At 55.0% G+C, this 27,635-nt stretch overlaps 1 protein-coding gene across 1 annotated transcript; it reads right to left on the bottom strand.

Moving 5' to 3' along the window:
* Positions 1–27,635, bottom strand: BCORL1 (BCL6 corepressor like 1). Its single transcript, XM_065028229.1, has 14 exons — positions 27,500–27,635; positions 19,912–20,050; positions 17,009–17,099; positions 14,164–16,740; positions 13,680–13,845; positions 13,354–13,434; positions 12,782–13,195; positions 10,201–10,430; positions 9,882–10,088; positions 9,624–9,790; positions 9,298–9,443; positions 8,297–8,374; positions 3,594–3,747; positions 1–1,571 (listed from the first exon to the last, which is right to left on the bottom strand). Exons 2-14 carry the CDS (start codon positions 19,995–19,997, stop codon positions 1,295–1,297), a joined length of 4,674 nt encoding a protein of 1,557 aa, XP_064884301.1. The 5' UTR covers positions 19,998–20,050; positions 27,500–27,635; the 3' UTR covers positions 1–1,294.

Genomic DNA, 27,635 nt, shown 5'->3' with positions numbered 1-27,635 from the left:
CCTGATGCAGGTTTTTTCTGTACATCAGTGTTTTTGACACCACAGCCTGTTGCTGCTTATAATAAAACAGAAATCAGAAAGAGCAACCAGAATACACACCCAAAGGCAAAAAACCCTCGGCTTAAACAAGGTGCTGCCTGGCCCCCAGGAGGGGGTCAGGCGGCTGGGAGTCTAAGGGGAAGGGGTAACACCTGCCCTGGCTGGGAAGAAACACAACACAAAATAAAAACAAACCAACAAAAAATCCCACCCAACACTCCTGCTGGGGAGAGCCAGAAAACCCAAGATTGTCCCGTCCTCAGTCCTGTTAGCACCTGGATAAGAAAACTGGACCATCTCCCGGGAGCGGAGCAGCGCTGCCCAGCGCCCACTCTGCCAGAGAGCTGCTCCTGGTGGCACAGGAGGGGCACAGGAAGCAGGGCCAGGCCGAGTGGACTCTGCACAAGGCAAGGAGGGCGCTGCTGCAGTGGCAAGAGACCCTGCGATGGGGGGATCAGCTGCCAGGAAGCATGGGCTACGCCTGGGGGCCGCGGGCTGCACCCACCCGTGTGACGGCACCAGAGTGGGAGCAGCAGCAGGAATGAGATGGAGGAAGAAGGCCGGTGAGAGGCTGAAGCAGCAGGGCTGGCTCTCAGCAGGTGGGTGAGCACCTTCAGCAGAAGCCAGCTCCAAAGCTCAGGGAAGGGACAGTCCCCTGGCTCTCAACAGAGGTGTGAGAGCCCAGCCCTCGGGGGCTGTGTCCCCAGGGGCTGCAGCTCAGGGGCTGGCTGTTCCCGGAGAGTGCCGGCCGCGGGGACTGGTGGAGAGTGACCAGGGGAAGTCCTCGTCCCCTAGCCCGGAGCTCACCATATCACAGTGATACAGACTCAGCAAAACAAAGGAAACATTACAAATTAAATACTAATTAAATAAATACTATGGAAGACGCTGGGAGGGGGAGGGCAAACAGAGGTGCAGTTCCATGGGTCAGGTGGGGAGGGGCAGCGGCACCACCACCCCTCGCTTTGGCAGAGCCGGAGCCACCACTGCCCCGCAAGCTCCGGCTCACGAAGCCCCGTGGAGAGGGCTTCACTGCCCACTGTAGCTGGATGGGGCTGATGACTGTGCTGCTGCTTGTCGTGAAGGGACCCTGGGAAGTCCTTGGAGGCGAGGGTCCTCTCTCCCCAGCTGAAGGAGACCCTGAGGAGAGGAGGGCTGGCTGGCCAAAGCCTCAGGTCTCTGCTGCTGGCGCTGAGACGGCTGCTTCCCATTGGTCCTTATTATTGCCTCGTGACGCAGGGAGCAACCTGCCCCGTCAGCTGCTCCAGGCCTGGTACTCCACTGCTGAGCCCAGCAGCTGCAGCAGCTCGGGCTCATAGCACACCAGCTCCACTGTCTCTGCACTGCCCTGCGCTGGCTCAGCGCCCTCCTGCACCTCCTCCTGCAACAGCACCTGGCTGAGAGAGACCTGGCGCTGGAACTCCGCCTTGGGCAGTGTGGCGATCTCCAGGTGCGGGAAGCGTGCCTGGAATATGCGGGAGGACAGCTTCAGCCGCTTGAGCACATCAGAGAAGAGGAACCAGTTGCAGGGCCTGCAAAGACGGCAAGAGGACGGCACGTTAGGGGTGGCGGGGTCTGCAGGCACCCTGCCCACCTCACCAGCTCCCAGCTGCCCGCACGCTGGCCCTCCCCTCAACACAATGCTGCCGCTGAGGTCCAGGCACTATTCTCCATGTGGACAGACCACACACACAGGACCTAGGCTCAGAGACGAGCCTGGGTTTGATCACTGCTTTGCAGGCTGCATCTTCTTAAAGCACTCAAAGCAAGACAGGGACACCAGTGTTAAAGTTACACCTCCAGAGGTGTCCTGCCAACATCCTCACCCAGCGATAAGCCACAGCAGGGGGTCTATTTCCCACTGGCCCTTTCTCCTGGGTGCTGTCCACGTCCCTCTGGATGGGCAGAAATTGTCAGGCATGGAAATTCACTGAACGCAAATCAGCACTTCTGTTGCTGCTGTTTCCAAGTCACTGTTCTCCCTCCTGCCACCCAAATAAACCCAATAGCCAGGGAGTGACAGGAGGTGGAGAAGGGAGGACGGCTCCAGTGCTGTGACCTGATCTAGCCTTCCCTGTGATGGAGGGGAAAGAGTCAACTCAGAGCCATCAGTGTGCGCTGCTGCTGACCATGGCTGGGGAAAACTGGGCTAGGAGCAACGTCAGAGGGAGGAGAGAGGGGGGACAGAGGGAGGGCTCCTGCCAGGCAGGCACAGGGACACCTCACACAGCAGAACAGTCTGGCCACGCAGGGGATGGCACAGGGAGACCTCTGATAACCCCTCCTGCCCACCGGGGACAGACGGTCTGTCCCAAGGGACCCAGCAGGGCTACCCCGGCCCTCCTCACACAGCCCAAGCTCTGCAGGAACGTGAGCAGCGGGGCCCTGAGCGCTGCACGTCTCCAGACACCGACTGTGCTCCTGCAAGGCTCTGCCTTTAACTCGGCATCTCTTAATCCTGATTTGAAGGACAATAACCACCTAAGGTACACCTTGAGGAGCCGAAATGACCAACGTGAGCAGGGTGACAGGGCTGTGCTGACCTGTGGGACAGAACAATGGGCACCAGACAGCCAACACAAACCCAACCATCTTTCTGGCTTTACCTGTGCTGCTTTTTGGTTTTGTTTTAAAACAAAGTCCTTTCTTAAACCAAAAGGGTGTTTCCTTGCTTGGTTCCCTCATGAACAAGTCTCCTTCACCTATAGTGCCTTGGTCTCTCTCCTCTTTTCATTAACTCCAGAGAAGACCAAGGAAACGGGGACTGAAGGACTTCACAGGCTTTGTGCTGTGCCAGCCATCCGCCCATGAATCCCAGGCTGGGACTTTTCTAAGGATGTCTACGCCGTGGGAGCGCCCATCTCAGTGAGTGTCCCCCAGGTTCCTCCACAGTCACTGCAGAGCTGATCAGTTGCACCCAGCGGTTCATCACAGCTTGACATTCATTCCTGCCCTTGCTGACAAGTCTTTGCTGACTGCAACAAGAGGCCAAGGTGAGCTCAGAGGTCACCTCTGAGAGTCAGTCAAACAAATTCCATCTTACTCTGAATCTTCCACCTGCTCCTCTGACTCAGAGCTTACATAGTGTGGTTTCTACCCTCATATTTTTCTAAAAAGGAGTCTATGCAGTGCTTCATTATGAGATGGTGTATGAAAGGGAGTGTGCCACAAGGCGCATGTTACTGCTTCAGCAGCAGCAACTTGCTCCTCCTGGGGAAGCTGCAACAGCCCCATTCCTCTGTGTCTCTACCTGCAGAACAGGGATAGAGGTATCTCCTTCCTTGGAGGAATGCTCTCAGATCTACAGGACACAAGCACAACTCTCTGCGTCTGCCTCCTTAGCCTGCAGTCAGCTTGGGCTCTCAAAGTTTCTCAGGCAGGCATGAATTTTCCCTGTATGAACACCTCATGTTCTCCCTCACCTGGAGGGCACCCTGAGGCTTTAGTGCACTGCTGCTATGCTCAGGAGCTCAAGGGCTCTGTTCTGTGAGCTCCCCCTCCACCCCACCATTAATGTCACCCAAACGCTCTCTGCTCCACGAAAACATACTCACCCCCGAGAGACTGACACTTGGAGGTTATAGCTGGGAAGCAGTGGCTTGTCTGAGAATTCAAACATGAAGTTGTCTGCGTCTTGCTCCTCTTCCTCCTTGTCTGAACTTTCTGGAGGGTTGAGTAGAAGATCATATCCAATGCTATCTTTCCCCTCTGCAACAAGCAAAACAGATGTTGGCATTGCTCACAGTTTCACACCAGCCAGTGCTCATCACTCCCTGGGGAACAGCTACCACTGCAACCTCACATGCACCTTCCCACAGTGTCACAGCAACAGTAAAATACAAGTCCCAGGGGCTCCTCCTGCTCTCCCTCCTTCCAGCGTCTTGTCTCCAAGTGCATCTCCAAGTGAGCGCTGGTTTCTCCGCACAGCGAGACTCCCCTCAGTGACCGCGTTAGGTACAAAGAACACCTTATGTCATAGCAGCAACCTCCGGGTTTACGCTGATCCGGCACGTGAGGCAAGGCACGGCTTACTCGCAAAATGAGCCACTGCACCTGACAGCCTTTCCTTGGGTCAACAACAGGCCGGCCCCAGGCTCTCCCTGAATGGCCTCAGCCGCCTCTCCTTTGCCAGCACAGCTGTGCCCAGCCTGGAACACCTGCGCCAGGGGGAAGGAGGCGGATGCCCGAGATGCTTTGCCTGCACAGATCCTATAAAGGAAGGCACTGCACTCTGCCACTCCACTCAGATCCCGCTCCCGATGACTGCCAGCGGGTTACTAGAGGTGTGTGCCAGCAACTGTGTCTAAATAAGGACTGCAAGGCTGCGCCACCAAACTGCGCAGCAGATCTAGAGACTAATACAACCAAACCACAAGAAGCACGACTTCAGAAAACTGACCCCAGAGATTTCTGGCATAAAACTGCTGTTCTAGGAGGTATCTGAGATCCAGCAGGATTTGCTTCTATTGAAGAAGGAGAATAGCCCACTTGATCCATAAACGATTTAAAGACAGTTAAATTTACTCTTCACCAATCTGAAAAGCATCTGTTGAAAAATAGTTTGCTGCCTGCATTTTATTACTGAGAGGTATGAATAGTTTTGGTTTTTCAGAGTGTTTTTGTCCTGCTGAGATAATGCAGCATAACTCCAAAAACTTCCAGAAAACAGAGTTTAGATTCTACAGAGACAAGTCAGACCAAATGTGCTGGTGAGCACATAAACCAACCATGCAAAAGTTCAACTCCGCACACAAGAGAAAAGGCTGCAAAAGAATCTTATAGTGTGCTGCATGAGAAAGATCCAGGCACCACCCTGCTTCACGAATAAACGCAGCACCCAGCAAGAAAAGTCATTTTAATAGAGAAACAACAGCAGACGATGGGAGACATAGGCTTAAACAGGATCCCAGAAAAAAAATGAAATCATTTCTTAGTCCTGCCAAGGAAAAAGAAAAGAATGCCAGTCCGATATCACTGCTAGGCAAAGCTCAAGTGCCATCACTGAGAAAACTCAAACTTCTTGAGCAGCCCATGAGAAAACAATTCAATGCATTTAATGTGGCAACAATATGGTCCAATGTCTGTCCCGAAAACTCTTCTCACTCAGTCCTGTCCATCAGGCTGGGTGAAGGCTGCGACAAGAACAGGAACATCCTGTACCACCAGAGAGTAACCAGGAGACAATCAGGCACAACAATGCTAGTCCCAGCTACGGAACAAACCGCAGAGCGGGACTTTGTATCTGGAACTACAGCAGCATGAAGTGCAAGATGCTGATGACTTTACCATACTCAGACCTCAGAGATCCCACACCCTGGCTTCCCTCATTATCTTCTGGTCCCCAGAGATTTGCAGACCTAAAGGAAAACATTAAACAACATTCCTGCCTCAAAGAATAGAAACAGATCAAGCAGGGGCCTGGGATTCCTCCTCCTCCCCGAGGGAGGTGTCATGTTGCGTGCTTCAGCTGGTGGATCTGATGGAAAGGGAAACTTTGAAGGAGGAGAACTGTTTTCTCCTGAGCTGGTTTGCTGCCTGTGACAGCTGGGAACAGCTCAGTTACCTGGTGCAGAAGCAGGTACTTCCCTGCCCTGGGCAGTATCTGCTCTTGGGGTCTGGAGGTCACTGCTGAAGGTAACTGAGCCAGAAGGGCCCATTTCAGAACATTCAGTAGACACCACTGCAAAGAAACCAGCCCCATGTCTCAGGTTTGGGCATCTTGCTCTTCCTTGCTGACTCACAAGCTCCTGCAGCAGTGGCTGGAAAAGCACAGGGGACAGCACGGGTCTGACTGCCTTTTCACAACTGCCGTAAGCTGATCTAGGCGTGGATGAAAAGAAAGGTCCTTTCTGTGCCCGCTGAAAACAGACCTGGCAGGATAAAGAACTACTCCCCAGCCGGTTAGTTCCTCGCTGTGGCTCGTCACGCAGCCTCCCAAAGGCAGCACTGGGAACACGCCACGCAGAGGGGTGGAAGGAGGAGCAGTGTGTCCGACCCTCTGACAGCACTGTGGTGGTGCTGCAGCTTGGCATCTCTGGTGTCCTCTCTCCAAGCCAGAGACAGAAATACCCCACAAGGAACGCCAAAGCCACGGCATTTCAGAACATTTTGTGTAGCTGACATTTCTCCGGGGATCATCACTCTTATGTCTAGGAGGAATCTACCTTCTCCCAAATGCTGTGCAGAGGTACCTGTTAAAGTCCGAAGCACCTGAGATGCAAGCATCAGCCCAGCCAACACTGGAAGGATCTTCCCACTGCAGCAAGGATGAAATGAAGTTTCTAGAGAAGGGCACAGGCAGATCAGTGCTGGGTTTGTCAGGCTTGTTGACTGACTTCAGGTAGCAGAGGAGAGAAAGAAGACAAGACCTGGCAGATGGCACCATGCGAGTGACAGAGACCCAGCAGAGACACATCCACAGTGGCCAGAATTCAGTGTGAAGTCCCACTGGAAGAGGTAGGATGTGTTTAACAGAGAGGGTGGCATTTTTCCACCCTCAAATGAAGAAATACTCTGAAAAGCTCAACTAAGGTCCAGGGGAAGGTCCTGTGGAGACTTTCTGTGTGTTAGTCAAGTGTCTAAGCAATGCCCTGTGAGCAGTGAACTCCCGTCCCTGACTGAATTCCAATACACCTCATCCTCCTAAGAAACACAAAAAGAGTTGGTGATGGTTTGACTACTGAAAAAAACCAATCCCTTTCTTTTTGTCTGCAGAGGCAGAGGACAGAAACGTGGGAAGATGTGATGCAAGATAAGATTTTTCAGGATAAGCTGAGGAACAGGGAAATGGAAGAACTGAAACAAGGAGTTAATTTGAACCAAACACGGTTGGCTTATTTTTCCAAGATATACCCATTTCATTTCAAGCATTAGGGTATATGAGAAACAAGATGGCACATTTCTAAATTATTTCCATGTAGCATTGGATCTCCTAGAGGGTATGAGAATCGGCAGTCTACAGTGCCACGCCAGGATCTTCAAGAGACGCTGATGAACAGGACAAAAGCAGACACCGGAACTCAGGCACATAAGCTCCCTCAGTAACCAAGAACTCAGCTGTGGCAACCAAAGGGAGCCAAAGTCTCCGACCCACAAAGCCACACACAATTTTCCTTCCCTGTTTACCAGAGAAATCCAAGTGGGAATCAGCGATAAATCAAAATGGGTAATATCTTTAGGTTAAAAACATTACAGTTGAAGAATAGCTATTTTTCTTGTGGTAAAGAGGCATCTTAAAGGATCGTGATAGCTTCAAGAGTCAGAAATCCAGAGGAAGAAGGCTGTGGTTTGAAGAGTTTCCTTGGCATGCCTGAGGCGCAAAAGCCTACAATCAAAGCGTTTTTAGGAGTACAGAATTTCTTCTGTTCTGAAATGAAGAGACACCAGCATCCTCCAAGGATAAGTCCTCTACCAAGGGTAAGTCCTCCACCAAGACCACCCTTCCATGTGTTTCTGATTTTTTTCATTTCTAGAAGGATGCTGGAAATGACAGAGGTGAGCAACTAAAATCAAGAGCCTTTTAGCTTGCCAGCATAAATAACCCAAGTCTTTAAGAAAGGCCTGAGAGTGTTGGTCCACTGCCTCACAGGTAGTTGGGAGGCACGCCGCAGTTTGCCACAGGCCCATGGCCAGATCCAGCACATCTTCATTCACGGACCCTGGGGGAACTGGAGCTACACAGTGAACAATTTGTGGACCTTGTGCCTGTATCATTTCAAGACAACTTCTAAGCTGATAACCACAGCTTCTAGGAAGTGACAGTAAAAGGTCCAAGTCGTGCCTCCACTGGAAAATGCCCGGCATTGCCCAGCGGACCTCCCTCTGATGAACGCCTCCAAAGCAGAGGACAGGGATGGACAGTTCCAGACACTTCGAAGTTCAAGATTTCTACATCTTGAAGTAATAAGTATGTCCTCTGCCTTCCTCAGTCTTACCTTGATGACTGGTTAGCAAGACAGCAGCAAGAATCGCTACAAGAATAACATGCTTCAGGACTGATAACCAAAGGAATCACCAGCAGCACCTGGAATCTCATCTCACACGCTGTGTTCAGCCTACTTGGAGGGATCCATACGTGCAGCTTCCCAAAGAAAAAGTCCCTTTTCAGAAGCAGCTCCCAGCATGTAACATTACAGCAAGATCTCCAAGATGTGAGTCGGGAGGGATGTGGACAGACCTCAGTGAAGGATGCGTCATTACCCAGCATTACTTCTCTCTGCTCTGCTGCTGTAAATGAAATGGCACAGACCGAACTCACCTAGTACAGAGCTGCTGTAGAAGTCCCACGCTGTTCGAGGATCCCCATCAGCGCGACCCTGGAGATCCGAAAGGTAATCTAAAGACAAAAAATTGAGAGGCTTAATGCTTATCTACTGGTCAAAGCACGATCCTGGCACGCATATCCATCAATCCTGGGTGAGCCACTTCACCTCTGCTGCTTTTTCCCACTTTGCAGTTACACATTACAGCAAAAGCTGAACACTATCTTGCAAGAAAGACACCCTCACTCAGGAGAGGACGTGATCCCAGGCCTGAGAACATGAAATAGAAGCTGAAAGGGGAAACCAACTGACAGCACCAAGTGGGTTGGAAAGAAAGGGTCTTAAGGTTGTCTTGAGTTCAAAATTACATCCCAAACACCTGCCTGGAGAGGCACAGACAGACAGCTGGAAAACAACATCTCTTTCAACACTGGCGATCTTCTGCCTTGTATCCATCTGGGAACCACCGCTACTGTAGCCGTCTCTTCCTTGCTGTTGTGTAGAAGTCACAACACTCATCTCGGTTCTACACAAACAGCGCAGAAAGCAGGCATGTGTCACTCTCAGCCAAATGGATCCAAATGGTCCTTTCTAATAATGGCAGGCAGACAGCACTTGGGCAGAGCTGTTTTCGAGTAGAAGGCATCACTACTTGTCAGTAAACACATGTTCACCTAGGTATGCAGTAGAACCAGGAACTCTGGAACAGTGTCTCCAGCCCTCATGCACGGCACTGTCTTTAGCTGTGTGACCACAGCACTGCTGTTTTCTTGTACCTCAAAGACTGAGAAGTGACTTGCATCTTGTTTGGAAAATGTTTTATAACTCTGTAATTAAAGATCGGGCGGTAAAAACAGACACGTGTGACAGGACAGAACTAACATTATTCCATCACCTTCCAATCAGGAACTTCTAAACCCTTTGCACCCAGATTTAGTCCGGTATGCTGCCAGCCAGGAAGGATGGAAGCACTGCCACCCCGGGGCTTGGCACCTACCACAGAGGAAGCGCTTCATCACTTCGCTGGTGGCAAGCTTCACGGCTGTCTGCCCAGAGTACGTGGCCAGAGTGGGATCAGCACCATAGGAGAGCAGAAGCCACATGGTTTCCAGGTTGTCATTTGCTACTGCATCATGGACAGGCCTGCAAGGACAGAAGCATTGGCAGAAAAATAAGAGACTGGAAGAGGTCACAAAGCAAATGCTCTGTTTTGGGTTAGGATATATCTAGTGATGACCTACAGCTCATCCCGAAAAACACAACCTGTGCCCTGCCCGCACACTTCTCAGGGCTTCCCCTGATGTCCCCCTCTTGCTGGCTTGCCTTGTGCCATCCTGCGCACTGCAGTTCACGTTGGCACCATGCTCAAGCAGAATGTGGAGAATGTCGATCCAGCCTCGTGCACAAGCCTCATGCAGAGCCGTGTAGCCAGCGTTGTCACGATGGTTCACATCACTGCTCTTTTTCTGCAGGCAATACAGCACTACGTCCTACAGGAACAAGAGCATTGCAGGCCTGGTTACACACAAACTGAGACAAGGCAGAGCAGGGGGAAAAGCAGCAAAAGGCACCAAAACTCACCTTGTAGCCCAGACGAGCTGCTCGCTGCAGAAGGGTCTCCCCCGCATTTTTGTTCACAATCAGTCGCCGAGCTCCAGGAGGAATGTTCTGGGTCACAAGCAATTCGGGGGAACTCTCTGAGCTGACCTGATGGGACTTACAAAGTGTCCACAACTCCTCGGGCTTCTTCAGAGGGCACATTTTGGGCTGGTTCCAGCAGCCTTTCCCCTGGAAAAGAAAGGAATACATCTCCTTGGCACACGTGGCCATGGCTTACTAACAGAAGGCCCCTTCTCTCTCTTCTTCCCATGCATGTTCCACTCATCGGCCCAAGCCATACCTTCCCCTCGTCACAGATCCCTGCCAGGTGTTTGGTTTTACATTTGCGTTTTCCTGACGGTTTCTCCAGCTCTTCCTGGACAGGAGAGCTGTCTGAGTGCTCCAGGAAGAAGCCATTCCGAAAGTCAGGGCGTCCTTGAGACTTTCGGGGGGATGGGGAAAGCCTGCTCCTCAGCCGCAGCTCTGTGCCTTTACACTGCACGGACTCCTTCTGCTTCCGGTACCTAAAATCTAAAGGAGAAACGAGAATGAGGAGCTTCTGTAGGTACCGCACGAGAGGCCGGCAACCCAGATCTCTGCCACCAGCTAAACAAACTGCCCATCTTTGATGGCTGCACATCCAGAAATCCAGACCACGGCAGAGGCACTGCAGTATGTAGAAGCAGAGTGAATACACAGACTCTCCCCATCAGGATGAACCCAACATGTGGACACATGGACATGGACACATGGACATGGACACATGGACACATGGACACAAGAGGCCCAACTACAGACAGCCTGAAAAGACCAAGCCTACTGAGCGCTGGGGCTTGCACACAGCTGACCAAGGCTTTTCCTTAGGTCTGACAAGGAACCCAGTACAAAACAGTCCAGCCTGACAAGCTTCCCAGTAGTTCGGTGACTGCGTGCTGCCACGTGCTGTGCTTCCCTACCTGTGCGGCTGGGCAGGACTCACACGGGACACCCCTTAGAGAGACAGAAAATGCCTTTTAAGCTCTCTGTGCACAGTCATTGTTTTGCTGCTTTACAAAACCAGACCCAGCTTTGCCCTCTCACATCTTCTCCCTAAGTAGCACATTAAATTTTCAATGAATATTCCTGCAGGTAGGAAGTACCGGGATGCCTCAAGGGAAATCCAACCTTCCTTGCTCTATACAGAGCTAGAGTTGCTCAGTGCGGAGCCCTGTGCGTCATGCGAGGCGAGGCGCTGTGCTTCCCTGAAATATAATGGCAACATCCCATAGCAACGGCATAACAGCAATGGGAAAACAAAGTATGGAACGAGAAAATAAAGCCCTGTGAACAAATAACTGCCCAGGCTTCCGTGATGCCACACACCTCCCTCTGCACAGATGATCAGTACAACAATAGAACAGGTTACATAGGAACAGCCCTGTGCAGACCGAAGCACAGAGGCATCTCTATACAGCTTTACAGAGTGTGAGTCTTTCAAGCCTGGCTCTCTCCACAGCTTTGGGCACCTTGTTTGGGCACGAAGACTTTGCTTCATTTCTCGGTAAAGAGTTCGGAGATGCCCCAGTGGGTTAGTTCAAGGGATCACACGGATAAACTCCAGGAACAAAACCTTAGGTCCATTTGGGACTCTGCTGCCTCCAGAACCAAGGCAGGTTTTGTACGTCTCCAGGAGCAGCACCTTCAGCTTCCACGTTATGCTGAGACTCTACATTCTCCACATCAAGCACCACACGTAACTTCCATTTATGTCTTGCTATTACTAAAAAGCAGGAGCCATGGGTCCTACGCAGAAAAATCGGCTTGGCCAAGATACCATGATAGAACCACAAATAAAATCGAAGCAAGCATATCTCAAGTACTGTTGTGCTTTTTCTGGTCTCCACATCTCAGGAAGAATGGAGTGGAAGTGGAAAAAGGCAACCAAAACAACTGAGGGGTGGAGAAGCCACCCTACAAGAGAGGCTGGGACTCCTCAGTCTGGAGAGAAGATGGAGAAGGATGTGACCAAACTTTGCAAAAATCATGAAATGGTTATATTGGTTGAGTGGAGGAATCTTGTTCCCCTAAACCTGCAGCACGAGACTCATGAGCACTCACTGAAATGAACAACGTGGAATGCACCAGGGTACTCCTGGGAGACATGGTCTGAGGCAGCAGTTCTGACTTCCCACCACACAGAACACCGCATCTGTTTTCAAGCTCATGCACAACTCTCAGGCTGTAATCAAGCAAAGTTTTAGCAATGATACTTGTCAAGAAGGCAGCACATGGCAATCACTAGCCTGCTTGCTGTTTCAGAAGTCATCACCGGACAGAGATTTCTGCTGGGCTGTCTGTAACACCGCCCTTGTCTGTTTTACAGCATTGCGACACTTTCACAACTAAGCCAGGGCAGTATGCAAGGACTTGAGACGCTCCTTCCTGGATATCTGACCTTTCCTGCCAATATGCAGGGGTTCCATGTTCTAGAGCAAAGCTTTTAAAGCAGCCCATCATTGTAGTGTTGATCACTACTCTCAGGGACCCACGTTTGTCCAGAAATATTCCTCTGTGCTACCTCATCTGATTCTCATTTTCCCACACCCTCTGTCTTGATCTGAAGGTAAGATCAGTATCCAATTAGCTACATAAGCTGCTGTTTCCCACTGCAAAATTCACTGTAAATATTTTTGAAAGAAGAGCTGATAAATTGAAGCAGCCCATGCTGTGGACATAAAGCCATTAATAATGATGGAGTTTCAACATTACAAAGAAAAACAAAACAAAACAAAACACGGAACTCTTCCCGAAATCCCCCACACAACAAAAATAAAAAGCAACAAAACAAAAAATCCCCATGTTGGTCCCCAGTCTGGCACCAGAAACCCCTTCCCAGATTGTACCTGCTTTGGATTTTCGCCTCCTGTGAGGGTAGCCCACGCGCTCCTCCTCGCGCTCAGTCAAATATTCTCCTGTCTGGTATTTCTGACTTTTCTGTCGTCTCCTCTTCTTCCTTTTGATGTGACTGTCGTCTTCCTCCTCCTCGTTGGGCTCCCACAGCTGCCTGGGTGATTCCGCTCTCCAGTGCAGCTCCCGGCTCCTCCTTGTGTAACAGCTGCTCCTCTCGGACAGAGACCTGTCCCTGGACCTACGACTGTGATAGCGTGACATTCGGTGGGATTTTCGCAGCTTGCCACGTTTCAAGGATGTCTCTTCCTCCTCCTCTTCTTCCTGATCTTCCTCCAGCACCGGTGAAATCTCCTGACCAGTCACATCACACTCTCCCGTGACACCGGCAGAAGAGCCAGCAATGCTTCCTGCAAGAAAGTGGGATTTCTAGCTGACCAAAAAGCCAAGACTATCCACAAGAAAAACCCTGCAAGGCAGGACAGCAGAGAGGGACAAGGCCACGTAAGAAAGGGAACGTTCACTGTCCACGCAGGACCCCCACCCGGGCCCCCTGGCACTGACTCACCCGACTGACTTCGTGTCCGGCTGCTCAGCACCACCGGAATGAAATCCCGAAAGTTGTTCTTGGGCTTCTTCTCAGGGTAACCTGTGGGGAAAACTGAGCCTTGAGAAAACATGCCACAGATCTGTGCACGCACGTCTGCTGGCCTGGGAAAGGCAGTCCAGCATCACGACGCAGCTCTGTTTTGGATCCCAATCTGCCGCAGGAAGCCACCAGCTCCAGAGGCTGTTCAGCTTCAGGAGAGCAGTGGTTTGGGCCCAGGGGCATCAGCGTGACAGGAACTGTTGCAGCCTGACCCTGCAAGAACATATTGCCATTCACAAGAGTACCTTCCTCGTGGCTGTCCCCGCGGTGTGCCGGAGATGGGAACTCAATCTTCGCTGGCCTCCTGCGCTTACGCTTTACCCTGAGGCTGTTGTGATCCTTCACTGGTCCCAGGCTGGCTTGGCCTTCTCGCTTGCTGAGTTCACGTGGGTTGTCGTGGTGTTTTCGACACTGTGAATGCAGGACACAGACCAAAGCTTGAGCTGCTGACTGACTGAGCTGGAGTAGCGAAGGAGAAGGGACAAAACGCTGTCCTCTACTCATCATGCTGGTGCCCTCCAACATTTTCAACACCCCAGATCCATTTTTGCTCTAGATAACCTGCAGACACGAGGACGTTAATCCACTGCCAGGTAATGCCAAAGAGCACGGGTTGCAAGCCCAGTGCACTCAGCTGCGCCCCCCCCCGCCATGAGAGCTCCCTCCTCACCCCCAACCTCACCTGCTGACCTTTGCCATCACCCAGCAGTTCCAGCCTGTCCCACCCACCTTCCGGCCATGTATGCTCCGCCTCCCCGATTTGCCTGGGGACTCCTCGCTGTCCTGGGATTGGCACTTGAGTCTCTTGTGGGCCTGCCTTGTGTCCCCATCATGCTGCCGCTTGGACTTGCAGCGCATGCTGCCCTCTTGCTTGATTTGCCCTGCTCCTTTGAGCTTGACCTCGGCAAAAGCCTGGGGAGCAGTCCCAGCTTGCAGGCAAGTCACAGAAGTAAATGACATCTCGCACTCTGCTCGCTCCTTCTTGACCCCGCACAGATCCACCTGACGCACAGGCTGGAGAGGCTCTGCAGCGGGCAGCTCCTGGGAGCCTTCACCGCCCAGCTCCTTGCGTTGGCTCTCCGTGGGCACATTGGGCACATCTGAAATCATTCGCAGGCTCTGCTGTCCAGCTGTGGGCAGATCATGTGACAAATATGCTGCTAACACTTGGGTTTTAGGCTTTGCATCCGACTGTTTGAGGCTACCGATCACCTGTGAAGACTCAGTCTGTACATTGCCCTCCTTACTGGAGTCAGCCTCTGGTTGATCACACTCTTGACTCTTCTGAGCGCTGTCCAGCTTTCCCTTCCCCCCTTTCACATTCAAAGCACTGGTCTGAAGAGAAGGACCTGCATCCAACAGGGCTGGACTGGCTGGCTCCTCGTAGGGCTTGGGCAAGGCTCGGCAGCTCTTGCTCTTGGCTGCAGGTTCCTGTTCCTGAGGCGGGAGCCTGGGCAGCCCCTCGGGCAGGCTCTGGGCGGCTGTGCTGGACTTGGTGGGCTGCACACTCGGGAATGTTGGGAGCTCACCTGCACCAACCGGCTTGCAGGAGCCACTCTGGTTTGGGGGCAGCTGCCCCGTTGCGGAGATGCCAATTGAAAGCAGAGGGGTTTGATGATAAGGAGACCAGCCGAGAGGCAGAAGCTGAGGACTGGAAGGTTTTCTATTCATGGCGCACCGCGTGTACACACTTCCCTGGCTGGGATTCCAGACGGAGATGTCCTTGGACTGACACAAAGAAACTCCTGGAGCAACTCTGCCATGAAGAAGTCTCCTGGCAGGATCCTGCTGCCCTTCTGTGCTGACCTGGTTGGTTTTCTTCCCACAGGGAACCCCAGCGCTGTGAGGCTCTCCCTGATCGATGATGGAAATAGGCTCCTGCTTGGGAAGGTGGCGCGGGTCTCTGCTGAAGCTCACACCGTGGTCCTTGCTGAGCAGCAGCGAGGCAGGCACTGGGTTGGCAACACCGACATAGGTGCCTGGGATGGTGCTGATGAGCGTGGTGTTCTTCACCCAGGAGCCCTGCTCGCCATTGCGCAGGAACTCGGGGAAGATGACTAAGGGGGGGTTGGTGCCGAGACATGAGGTGACACTGCTGCCTGCGGTCTGGGCCGTGCGCTGGGACTTGGACAGGACCGTGGTGAGAAGTGCTTTGCTGCTGGTGTGCACAGGTGTGAGGATGGGCATGGGAGGTGTTTTGCGTTGACTGGGTGGAGGCAGTTTCTGACGATTGGACTTAGAGGAGAGATCGAGAGGCATCTCGCTGCACTCTGGAGAGGAGACCATCTCACGCTCTAGCTGTGGAGGGGACTTGAGAGGAGAGAGAGAAGCGGCCGCCTCCAGTACGTGCGGCTCGGGAGCCGTCGGGGCTCTGGCAGGCGCAGCGGTGCCAGAAGAGGGAGCAGCACTCCCACATGATGCTGCCAGCGGAGCCTGGCTGGTGGAGAGGGAAGGGCCGGCAGTGGATGCGGGAGCGCCCTTCGCAGCGGCCGGGGCAGCGCTTCCACTGGAGGGCGAAGGGGAGCTGAGCTGACTCACCTCCACAGACACCACTTTGGCGTCTGAAGCCAAGGGTCTGGTGACGGAGAAGGTGTAAGGGTAGGAGCGCAACTCTGGGGAAGCGATAATGCCTGGCAGGCAACGCTCGTGTAGGTAGGAAGGCAGAACGGGGAGGGTGAGTGTGGAGGAGACCCCCAAGGCCGCTGGAAGTGTAGCCATGCTGAGCGCCTGCCCGCAGCTGGGTGGTGGGATGTACACCAACGACTGGCTCGGGCTCAGAACTGCCCCAGCCTGAAAAGAAAGGGGCATCTTTTGCATAGCAGGGGCCTGAGATGTGGGAAAACACACTCTGTTCAAAGTAAAAGCAGCGGGAGTGGAGGCAGAGGTGTTGCAGCTGGAGACAACCACAGACAATGTCCCTTCTGCCAGCACGCCTGGTCCTTGTGCTCCAGTGCTTGGGGTAGTTTTCTCCTTCCCAGCAGGCTCACTCTCTGGAGCCACGGAGCAGGTTGGAGGAGCATCAGCCTGCTTGTCACTGTGAGGATCTGCAGGTGTCCTGGCAGCATCAGCAGCACTGCCCTCTTGCTCAGCAGCTTTGGGGATTGCAGGCTCCTGTCCTCTGCCATCCCCCTGACCTGTCAGAGGGCCCAGGACATCATCTTTCACAGTCTTTCCCACACACTCTGTGTTTGGGTTGGGATCAAGTGGCTGCTCTTCCAGTTTGGGCCCAAGCTTTTCCTCCACCTTGCCATCAGCATCCAGCCCCTGGGCACTGCTGCCACCACCACTGACTGCTGTGAGCTCCACCTGCAACAAGGAAGAAGGTGTTCCTGAGCACTGTGCAAGTGGCTCCTACATGGGAGGAGCAGGCAGCTTCTCCAGTCTCCCCCAGGACACAGAGGCAGAAGTGGCAAACAGCTCTTGCCCAACTAGAGTATCGCTTTGCCTTTACTGCACCTAGGTGCACCCCTCTCAACAAGGAGCCCACAGGACCCGTTACGGTACATGTTCTTCCTTGGCCTGTTCCATCAGGGAAAGGCCTTCTCGGACCCAGACACGCACACAAGGAACTCACCTTGGAAAGGCTGCTGCTGACGCAAAACTCTTGAGACGCCAAGTGCTGGGAGCTGCTCGTTTTAGACTCCTCATCAGAAAGGGGGGCTCTCCTAGCCAAGGAACAAGACAGAGCGTTACAAAACCCCAAGATACCCTCCCAGCACCCTTCTCCTCCCTGTCCCCATGTGGAAGACCAGAGCAGCCGGCAGCCTGAAGAACCATGTCTGTTCCAGGTAGCCAGCTCCTCCTTAGCACACGTTACACAGTGAGTACCTGTCACTGTAGACTGAGGGGACGAGGAGCGCTGCTGTCCGCTGCAGCCTTCCCCCTCCCAGAGCTCTGCCCACTGGACAGCACCTTCTCACACATAAATGTTTACCCGACAGCTCCTACGGACCCAAGAAGACCTTCTCCATGGCCCGGCAGCTCTGTGCGTCTTCCTTACCCACAACCATTTTGACCCTTGCAGTCTCACCACGGGTCAGCCCAGCCCTCTCTGGCTGCAGTGTGTCCCAGCCCAGCTCCACACACCCGCTCCGGTGCTCTCCACTTCCCGTTCTGCTCCACCACACGTTTCCAGTCCCATCCTCTCCCGAGCCCCATCCTGCTTGTCTCTTCTTCCACAGCCACCTCCTCGTGGCCGTGTCTCTGTCTCCCAGCCATGCTCACGCCGTGCCCCAGGACTCCCGGTCCAGCCCTGTGACGGGAGCAGCGGCTGTCTGCAGTCACCCTGGTGTCCTGCTGGCCTGCACATTTGACCCTTTCTCTTTGGGAGACAGCTCCTGAGTGGAAAGCCTGAATTCAGGGTAAGGACTGTGACTGCATGGAAACGGGGCACTCTGAGGAGACAGTGTCCTTATGATCTGCAAGAAGACTGGGCAGGAGACAGAGCTCATGTGCTCGGTGCCCTGCCCCAGGACACTCCTGCCCCAGCAATATTTACGGATGGCCATTCTCTGGTCTTTAAGGGTCGTTTAGTCAAGCTGCCAGTGCCAGGACAAAAGAGCTCAAGTTCAGTTTCTGCTGATGACACGGTTTCTTCTGGAGTTGTTCCCGTACCTGCCAGGCTTTCTCAGCAAAGTGAGCTCCCACAGCCCCAGCAGCAGGGCTGCTCACAACCGCGCTGCGGACCCCCGCGCCCCAGCAGCGGCCCGGTTCCCTCACAGGGCTCCGGTCCTCTCACCCCCTCGGCAGCGGCTGGGCAGGGCCCTCTCCTGCCCGGCCTCCCGAGCCAGCCCGGCCTCAGGAGGCCGAACGGCTGTCGGCAGTGCGGGGAGCACAGGCTGCGGCGCCGCCAGGCCGCCTCAGCGCAGCCGGCAGGGCTCGGTGTGTGGCTCCTCGGCCCCCGGCTGGCGCAGGGCCCGGCCCCGCAGGGCTGAGAGGGTCTTGGGGAGTGGGCGGTGAGCGGGGTGTGAGCGGGGTCCCGGAGCCGGTGTGACCGGGGTCCCGGAGGCAGCTGCCGCCGCCGCAGCGCGGTCCCCGCGGAGCCGAGCGGCGGGCGGAGCGGAACGGGCCGGAAGGCCGCCAGGGGGCGCCCAGGAGCAGCTGGCAGCGGCGGCTCCGCCGGCGAGCGGCCGGAGCTGGACAGCGGGGCGGCCCTGCCCCTGCCCCGGTCCGGCCCCGGTCCGGCCCCGGCCCGGCCCCGGCCTCCTCCCACCCTCCGCTACCTGCAGGGGCGGCGGGCCCGGACTCGCCGCGGCGCCGCCGGGCCCAGGCCCTCTCAGCTGCCGGGACGGCCCTGGGGGCAGCCCCGGCTGCGGCGGCACGGCCTGTTTGCCTCCGGCCCGGGCCCGGCCGTGGCTCCTCGGCAGGACAGCGCGGCCCGCGGCGTGGGGACGGGCCGTGGAGGAGCCCGCGCCACCCGGCCGCAGGGGACGGGGACATCGCGGCCACCCCGCACCAGCCGCCTCCTGCCCGGCCCTCAAACGGGGCCAGCAGCCAAGGCAGAGAGCTCGGCACAGCCCGCCTGGCGCGCCTGCCTCGCTCAGATGCCCTCAACTTCCACGTCTGTAGCTCCGAGTGGTTTAAGAGAGGCAGCGGGCAACGCCATCCGCAGCTCTTATCAGAGTGACACATGTCGGGCCAAGCAGCTGCTGAGGGCTGGAGATGATCTCTGCCTGCGATCCTGCCCCAAGTCGGAGTCTGGACTCGTCCCTGTCCCTGCTCTCCCGAGTGGCCCTCAGAGGACTCGCAGCCAAAAGCCTCAGCCCTCACAGCAAAGAGCGATAGGCTTGTGCCGCCTTTGAGCCCATAAAACTTTTCTGGCTACGGTAAATGTGCTAAGCAGATGTAGTAGCCTCAAGGAAGCCACAGACTGATCAGTTTTGAGAACAAGACCCCAGAGCTGTGGGAATAAAAAGGCCGTGCAAAGCCACAGGGCAGGCCGGGAACTCATCTTGATCGATTCTGCCTCCCAGCCACTATAATCCTCCCTAATCTCCTATTTGGTGGCCTGTCACAACTCTCCCATCTAATCATTTGGTCTGCACTAACCCTCCTGGGTCACCGAAAGCTCTTCTTAGCAGCTTGGCTCACAGTGGGTCAAGCTCTTTCCTTCCCCCGGCAGTTAAGAGCACAGGTGTGGTGAAGCCAAGAGAACACGCAGACAACTCTGGCCTCATCCACCAACGCTGCGGAGGCGACACAGCTACACAGCCAATGGCTCCTCTGCAGAGACCTCCAGCACGCTCTGCTTGTGGGTCCTCCTTGCTGGAGCACAGAACATGGGGACCATCACAGAATGCCACCATTTGACCACACACCCATCCCCTCCCCGTGGCTCTTTTGGACCTCAGTCCGTTTTACACCCTATTAAGAACATGCTGAGCCAGCACCAGCTCCTTTCCATAGCCTCTCCAGATCCCTTATTCAGTTTCTCCGCTCTCCTCCTCCTTCCCCCACCACACCACACACACACCTCACCTGTCCTCGTTGAGGCCACACATACGAATCCGCTCTGTGCTGGTCCAGTTGTGCACCCCACTATAGAGAGGTGCTGTAGAGATCATGACAGCTGCTCCTCACTGACTGGAACTTACTGGGGCTCGAGGGGCCACTCTGCCTACAAAAGAAACACAGAGGATTGGTAACTGTCGCATTCAGCCATGCTTCAGAGAGAGCCACCCACATCTTTGCTGCCAGGCAGACGGGGTACAACACCCGAGATACGACACGGCTGTCTGGAAGAGGGCTGGAAGAAAAAAGCAGCACCCTGGGACAGAAACCACAGTCCACTCATCCTCATATTAAATAACCTTATTGCCAAAAAGCCTCTGGCTACCCTGAGAATTTCACCCAGACATCTTCGCACACACATGCATCCCCCAAAAGATTCCTCCCCTTTTCCTCTCCCTCCAGAGGGACCATCAGCACTGGGCAGGGAGCCACAAGACTGAGGTTTACCCAAGATGATGGCCTGTTAAAAAGCTGACATCCCCAAGGCTTCGGAGGACTTTGATAAACCACCACATGGCAGGTCAAAAGGGGAAAGCCTCAAACAAGGAGGGAGCTGGGGGAGCCTGGAGGGCAGCAGAGGTTTGCCAACAGTGCAGTCAGACGTGCTGTCAAGCAATTATCCCATCCCGCTGTCAGGAAGGCGCTGGTATTGAGTGCAGGTACGGGTGGAAAACACGAGGAAATCCAGAGGTTCGTGAGCATACAAGACACTGTCAGCTGGGTGGAGCTTTTGAGGGAGAACGTTGCAGCCAGTCGTGCAGCGCTGGGTGTTCAAGCATTAAGGCAGCTTTGCTGCTTGAGTCGTATCAGGGAAGAAGCAACGAAGGAAGAGAGGATCTACTGTGCTAACAAGTGGACTCAGTCAAACCAAGTAGGACTGACTGCAAAAGGCAGAGAGATGCAGTCAAAGAGGTTCTTGGTTCAGAGAAATACTAAACACCCAAAGGTAAAGCAGGCACAGAGCCACGGCAATGCCCTTGGTACAGTGGGTCACAGTGGGAAAAAGCTGAAAGCGATCTGTGATCCCAAATCTCTGTCGGTTTTCTTCTCCCTGCAAAGCTCCTGGCAACACAAGCTCTGAACGGGACGAGAAGAAGCTTGCACCATCCATTTACGCTGAAATGAGCTGTGCAGGGATCTACCAGCCAGCAGCTCAAGAGATCAAGCCAGGGAATCGAATCACTCCTCTGAACACAGCTGGTGCTGCATATCCCGACCTCAGCCCGGACAGGATCCTCCAGACACAAGAGAAGCGCCAGGCACACGGGAGAAACTGGGGCAAGGTAGCTTGTTTGCAAAAAAGAAGCAACAGCCCCATCTGCACGTACTACAGAGTATGGAAATCAGAGGTCAGGAGAAGAGGGGGAAGCCTGCTGGAAGACACACACTGTAAGATGCACAAAATACTCTGTAATGACAGGGGAGCTGGGCAGATGCCAAAACAGAGAACAGGGTCATACCCAAAGAGATGAGAGGTGGCTTGGAGCAGGAAGGGGAGGAGTCTTTCGATGCCTGGAGAGAAACGCAACATAAAGGAAATAGGGGAACAAACAATCTGCGGGGATTTCACCATCTTAGGCTAAACTGAAAGAAGGGGAGGAGAAAGGTTCTGCCCCTGGGCACAGTGGCAGGATGGTGTTTCGGGAGAAGTCAAAAGGGACCTTCTGTGCAACGGGGATGAGAAGGCGCGCGGCTGCACAACGTGGAACAGGCGTTGGGAGACAAGCTGAAGCCTGAAACAAGCACAGACCAGGCGTGACCCGAGAGCAGGTCTGGCAAGGGAAAAGTGATAACGGGGTGGCATGAGGAGCTGGGAGAAAAAGCATGTTTTGAGTACTCAGGTAAGAGCTGGTCAACAGAGGAGGCACGACGGCCATGAGAAGAGAGCCGGGAGGACAGAGCAACAGAGACAGACACTGTTTCGTGAACTCTTGGCCACTGTCCTCTACGGACGATGTGCGACATGCGCCAAAGACGGGCCTTTCACAGGGAACGAAGAACAGAAGAGAAAAAGAATGAAAATTTCAACTAAGAGAAGGAATAAAACAGGGAGAAAACAACAGACGCAGTCTCAAGCACACACCAGAGTGAACAGCTAAAGAACAGCGTCCTTAAGAGGGCAGACCAGAAAGTGTGTTGAGAGTTGCAAGGATGAGCAGCCCCTTGACGCAGAAAGAGCAACTGCAGCCTCCCTGGGTCAAAACACACTTTTAGTCCAGCGGACACAAGTCTCTCGTCTACGTTGGTGCAGCTTGAAGCAACTTTAAATGGATGTAACTAAACTAGTAGGAACCCTTTGGAGAACACAAGTAGGCCATGGTTTCACATGCCTGTCTTCGAGTAGAAGCAGCTGTTGAAGAAACTGTTGAAACCTTTCTCTCCCCTCACCCCTTCAATCACGTCACTGAAACTGTGTGGTGTCCCGGCAAACTTGACCAGGGAGGAATTGATCTCTGTTTAAAACCCGGGGTTTATCTATTGATTTTTGTCCTGGCTGGCTCAGTTTTACCCCATACTGGCTTCTAGATCAGCCTCACCAAGAGGGTGAGAAGGCGCAGCCTGGCACAGAATTTGCTTAATCCTCTACGTCTGCCAAAGGAAGTGTATACGAAACCACAGTCTTATTTTGAATTAGCCAAATAGGTGCCCAGGCAATTCTAATTAACTCCAAAGAAAACTAGTTTAGAACAAAATAAGAACATCGATACAGCATTTTGCATGGAGAAGCTCATCATGTGATATTAAAGCTCCTTCAACTCTCGAAACAAAATGTCCATTAAGAATTGAAAACAAGAAAGGTGTTGAACGCGTTCGCCTCCAACAACAAGCCCTCAGAGAGATTTTCAATGAAACTAACATGGTGAATTAAAAGCAAGGGATTTCTTGGTCACTAGGACAAAACCTCTCGTCATTTTGCAAAAGAACAGGATGCTGCTCTGAAAACCAGCCTCTTCCAGGCTCCAGAAACAACAAAGAGGATGTTTTCCTTTCAGTAAAAGCATGCTTTTGCTCAGGTTAGCAATGACTTGGCCACACTTGGAAGATCCCTTGGATTAAAGCAAGAAATTACTCTCTCTTCTGAAATACCACTGTACGGCCTATGGAAACACGTTTCCTGAGATTAAGTTCTTTGGGAATGGATATTTTCTAACAATTATCTCTACACAAATCCTCCTTGCACTAAAATCCCAGCAGTGCCAAGACAACCAGTTTCCACACAGGCCGAGCTGAGGGTGACAGGACAGGCTCCCACAAACCTGAAGAGAATTAAGCCCACGGAATCTCCATGCTGACCACTGTTGAAACCCTGCTTGCTCTCAGGGATCCTAATTTGAGTTGCCTGAGGTGAGGCTCCCTAATTAAGTTTTCCGTTGCAATGCTGGCCCACACACTCACACCTCCCACCCCAGCGTTAAGGAGGCAGAAGGGTACAGGAGCAAAGTAGGTTTGCAAGCTATATCCCCTTCCAAATAACAGTGATTCCTCTGCTGGATCAGTTCCGTGAACTGACTCAATGCTCGGTTTGTTGAGCACTTGCATTGACAAACATAAAAGGCAACTTCTCTGAGCTGCCGCTGAACTTCCAGCCACAGGTAGCAAAGAGTGTGTTTTTCACTGGAGGGTTTGGTCCTGTCGGTGTTTGCCCTAAGAGACGTCACGTCCATGTTGCCACTTGGTCTAACCCGCTTTGACGCTGCTTTGATCGCGTCAACCAGAGCCATGATCTACAGCCATCCACCCCCACGGCAGCTGGGGGGAACCCCGACTCAAAGGTCCAGGAAGGGGCTTTCCCTTGTTCCTCACAGGGACGACCTGTGCCAGCCACTTCCAGGGCAAATGCATTCCGCTTTAGGACTCTGCTGCCCTGTCCCCCTGAGAAGATTTCATGCTCTGTAAATTTCCAAGCACTAAAATGACTTGGATTGCAAGACGCTGACCATTCCTCTCCCCTATCCCAGCATGCGAGCGACACAATAGTTGGTCACCCCCCTCAGCTGCACCCTGCCTGGGCAGGCAAGAGATGGCAGGTACTGAAACACCAGCAGCCAGTCTCCCGAAATCTCCCAGCGCAATCTTTCCTCTGCCTGGGCTCCAGGCTGGCGTATCATCGCCAGCACAGGTCAGAGAGCGCCTCGCAACGGCATCGAGCAAAGGCCCGACGAGCGGCAACGTGCACCGTTGCCAGGGTTCAGACGATGGCACAAGCTCCCTGGGGGTGAACAGCAGCTTTGCCTTTCCCTGCCGCAAGAGCAGCAGCCACGGCGCGAACTTCGCGAGGCCAAGGGCCAGCTCCGGATATCCCACCATGGGTGGCGTTGGTAGGAACTCGGTTCAGCTCAGCAGACAGAGCAATGTGTTCAGCTGGACTCCAGGGCCTTGGTGCACACGGTAAAACGCTGCCCACTGGAGCTCCTGGTTGCAGTGTTAAGTGGGCCAGTGGCACAGAGGAAGGAAAGGGAGACTTCGCAGCCTCAGGAGATCAACAAAGAGAAAGCCCAAGACATCCATCCGCAGCGGGAGATGGGGAGGACACGGCAGCTTGCCTTTGCGAGGTGCTGCGCGGCTCCCGTGGGCAGGGGGCACTGCAGAAGGCCGGCAGGGACGCACTTTGACCCTGGAAACACACCCGCAGCAGACACCTTTGTAACATTCGTTCCCAGAGAGCAGTGAAATCTCAAAGACAGGCCTTTTTTTTCCCTGGATGGCTACAAAATATAAAACTACATAGGCTGCTGGAAACTCAAGCAGGACTTGTGGCTTAGAGCACATCGCCTGCGAGTCGGCTGCTTTGACGGGACTTAAAGCAGCGAAATAAGGTGGCACATGCCCCTGTGGCTCTTTGGTGGGGCTCAGATGGGCCAGGAAAGAAACGTCCTGCATTGACAAGGATGGTGTCCTTCACTCGGGATCGTTTGTTCACTTTGGCAACCTTTGTTGCCATTAGTAACACAAGCAAGAAATTATATTTGTTTTCTGTGTGTGATTGTCGGGCATCCATTTCAGGTATAGAGGTGCAGAGCAAGTGCCGATCCTGAGAGTTGCCTGAGGTGCCTCAGCAGGGATTCAGCTCTGAGCATCGCTTCAGAAAACCCCTTCGTAAGCACACTGCTTGCAAAAAAATAATTTAAAAAATCATGACTGTCCTCTCACAGGACTCACAACAGGCAGGAAACACAGCGAGGGAAAAACTTAAACCGAAAAAAAACGAAACAGTTTATCTTACGTTATGTTACTGCTCACGCAGAGGTCGGGAGCTGTATAAGAACTAAGAACAACTAGCGTGTAACAAAACCCAGCGTGGCCAGGCCAGGCCGGCGCTGCCGCCGCTCGCGGGAGCTGTTGCCAGGCGCGGGGTCCGGCCCGTGGCCCGTGCGGCAGCACCGAGCGCTGTTTGGGTTTCACACTGGCTGCACAGCAGCTCCGACTGCTGCGGAGCTGAGCCAGGCTTTGCCTACACACATTTGCTTAAGCTCATTTAAAGACACAGTAACACTGCAGGTAATTATAGATACTGAGCACGATGAACTGGAAATTTAGAAAGGAAAAAAAAAAAGGAACGAGAAAATCATCCCTGTTTAAAAAAAAAAAAAAAGTTCGCTGCACATTCGGTAGTCCTTAACTACTAAGTCCCAGCTGATGGACGGCGGGTGTCACTAAGCCCTCACTCACTCTGGACAACCAGGCTGTCCCCACTGCCACATATTGTTAAGAACTGAAAAAGAGAACCACTAAGGGTGGACAGCACTAAGAAATTTTGTATCTGAGAAGGCGCACATCGTTCAAAATACCGCAACCCAAGCGCAGCCTCCCGTCCTCAGGAGACGAGCTGGCACGCCAGAGCCCAGGGATGCCAGGGGCAGTTGCCTTCTGAAGGCCAAACCATGATGGAGTCTGGTCTCCAAAACCCTCCCAGAAACATCTGCAGATCCAGGTAACAAAGTGACAGAGCCAGTGCCCTCAGCTGGTACCGCAAAGCCTCCAGCACTGTGCTGGCACCGGGACTAGCTAAACCCAAAGGCTGGTGACAGCGATGAAAGAGACAGGGTGGGGAAAGGGAAGGCTGATGCAGAGATGGCAAAAAACAAAGGTGCAGACAAGCTGCAAAGGGTGCGGGATGCTCCAGCCCTTCCCTCACACTGAAAACCTCTAACTCCAGCAGCAGCCAGCAAGGATGAGGGTGCTGGAGAGTGAATGCTGTGGAAGGAGAAACTTGCTTCCTCTTTTTTAGCCTGGAAGACCTTTTCCCAGTGCTTTTCTGAGCTGGCTTCACCCGTGCTGGGATGAAGGTACTGATGCCACCCACCAGCAATGAACCTTCAGAGTACCAGCACTCCAGCCAAGGAGTTTTGGTTTCCTCTCCAGCGAGAGCGGCAGGAAGTGCCTCCTCCTCCTGCCCGCTCCTGCCGCTGCCCGACCATCACTCCGGGCACAGGCTGGGGGCCCGGCCGTCCCCAGCGCACCCGCGCTGGGCTCGGGGGAGCGCGGCGCAAGAGCGGCACCGCCCCGGCCCGAACCCAGCGTGCCGCCCTGGGGCTAGGAGCGCCGGGGGAGCTCCCCTGCCCCAGCCCCCTCCATGCGGTACGTTCCGCTCCCCGAGCCTCGGCCCCCGGCCCCAAGCCGCGGCCGGGAGCCCCGAGGGCAGGCAAGGGCCCCGGCCCCACCGGAACACATCGGCCCCCGCGGCCGCTCCAGCGGCTTCGCCCCGGCGCTCCGCAGCCCCGCCGGGGGCCGAGCCCCGCGGCGCTGTCCCGCGCCGGCTCTCGCAGCCCAGGCGCCCGCCCCGACTCAACAGTTGCCCCCGGGGCCGCTCCCCAGCGGAGCGCGGCGCCGCTAACGCCGCTCGTCCCGCAGCCCCGGTGGCCGTGGCCGGGCTCCCGCGCTGCCGCACCGGGCAGCCCCGAACGCGGAGGTGACGGCGGCTGCCGCGCTGCCCCCGGGGAGGGCTCTTCCGCCATCGCCCGGCGCCCGGCCGACCGGCACCCGGAGCTGCTGCCGGCGCGGCCGGCCCCGGGCACGGCGGCAGCCGGGACAGGCTAGGGCCACGCCGCCAAACTCCGCGAGCGCCCGGCGCCACCGTCCCGCCGCCGGCAGCCGCCGCCCCGGGAGCGCTGCGCTCCGGCGGCCGCCCCGCCCCGCCGCGGCGCCCCGGGACCCCCGCGCCGCCCCGGGAGCGGCAGGTGCCGCCGGTGCCGGTGCCGCCGCGCGAAGCAGGGCAGCGGCACGCCGCGCCGTCGCGGGGCAGGGAGCGGAGCCCGCCGCCGCCCGCCCGGTGCCCCCGGCCCGACGCTGTCAGTGCCCTCCGTCCCCGCCTGCGTGCCCGCCGCTGTCCCGCTGCAGGACGCTGCCCCCCACCCGCACCGCCGTCACCCCCGGGGGATGTCCCGGGACCGTTTCCATGGAGACCCCCGTCCGGTCGGGTGGGGGGTCGCACCGCCCGCTCCCGTCCGCCTCCCCTCCGGCGGTGGGTGCGGGGCCGCGCGGGCCCGGGGTGCCCGGGCAGCGGGGGCCGAGCGTCCGGCGCGGGGCGGCGTGGCGGAGGGGGGCGGGCACGCACCTGCTTCCCGAGCCGGGCGGGCGGCGGGGGGCAGCGGGCCGAGGCGGGCCCCTGCCCGAGGCGGCGGGTCGGACACTGGGCGCTGCGAGCGGCGGTTCGGCGGCGGCGGCGGAGACACTGGCAGCGGCAGCCGGAG

This window comes from Columba livia, chromosome 12, assembly GCF_036013475.1.
Source record: "Columba livia isolate bColLiv1 breed racing homer chromosome 12, bColLiv1.pat.W.v2, whole genome shotgun sequence".
Lineage (NCBI taxonomy): Eukaryota > Metazoa > Chordata > Aves > Columbiformes > Columbidae > Columba > Columba livia.
Note: the sequence above shows the minus strand (reverse complement) of the source record. Positions and strands in the feature narration are given on the sequence as shown.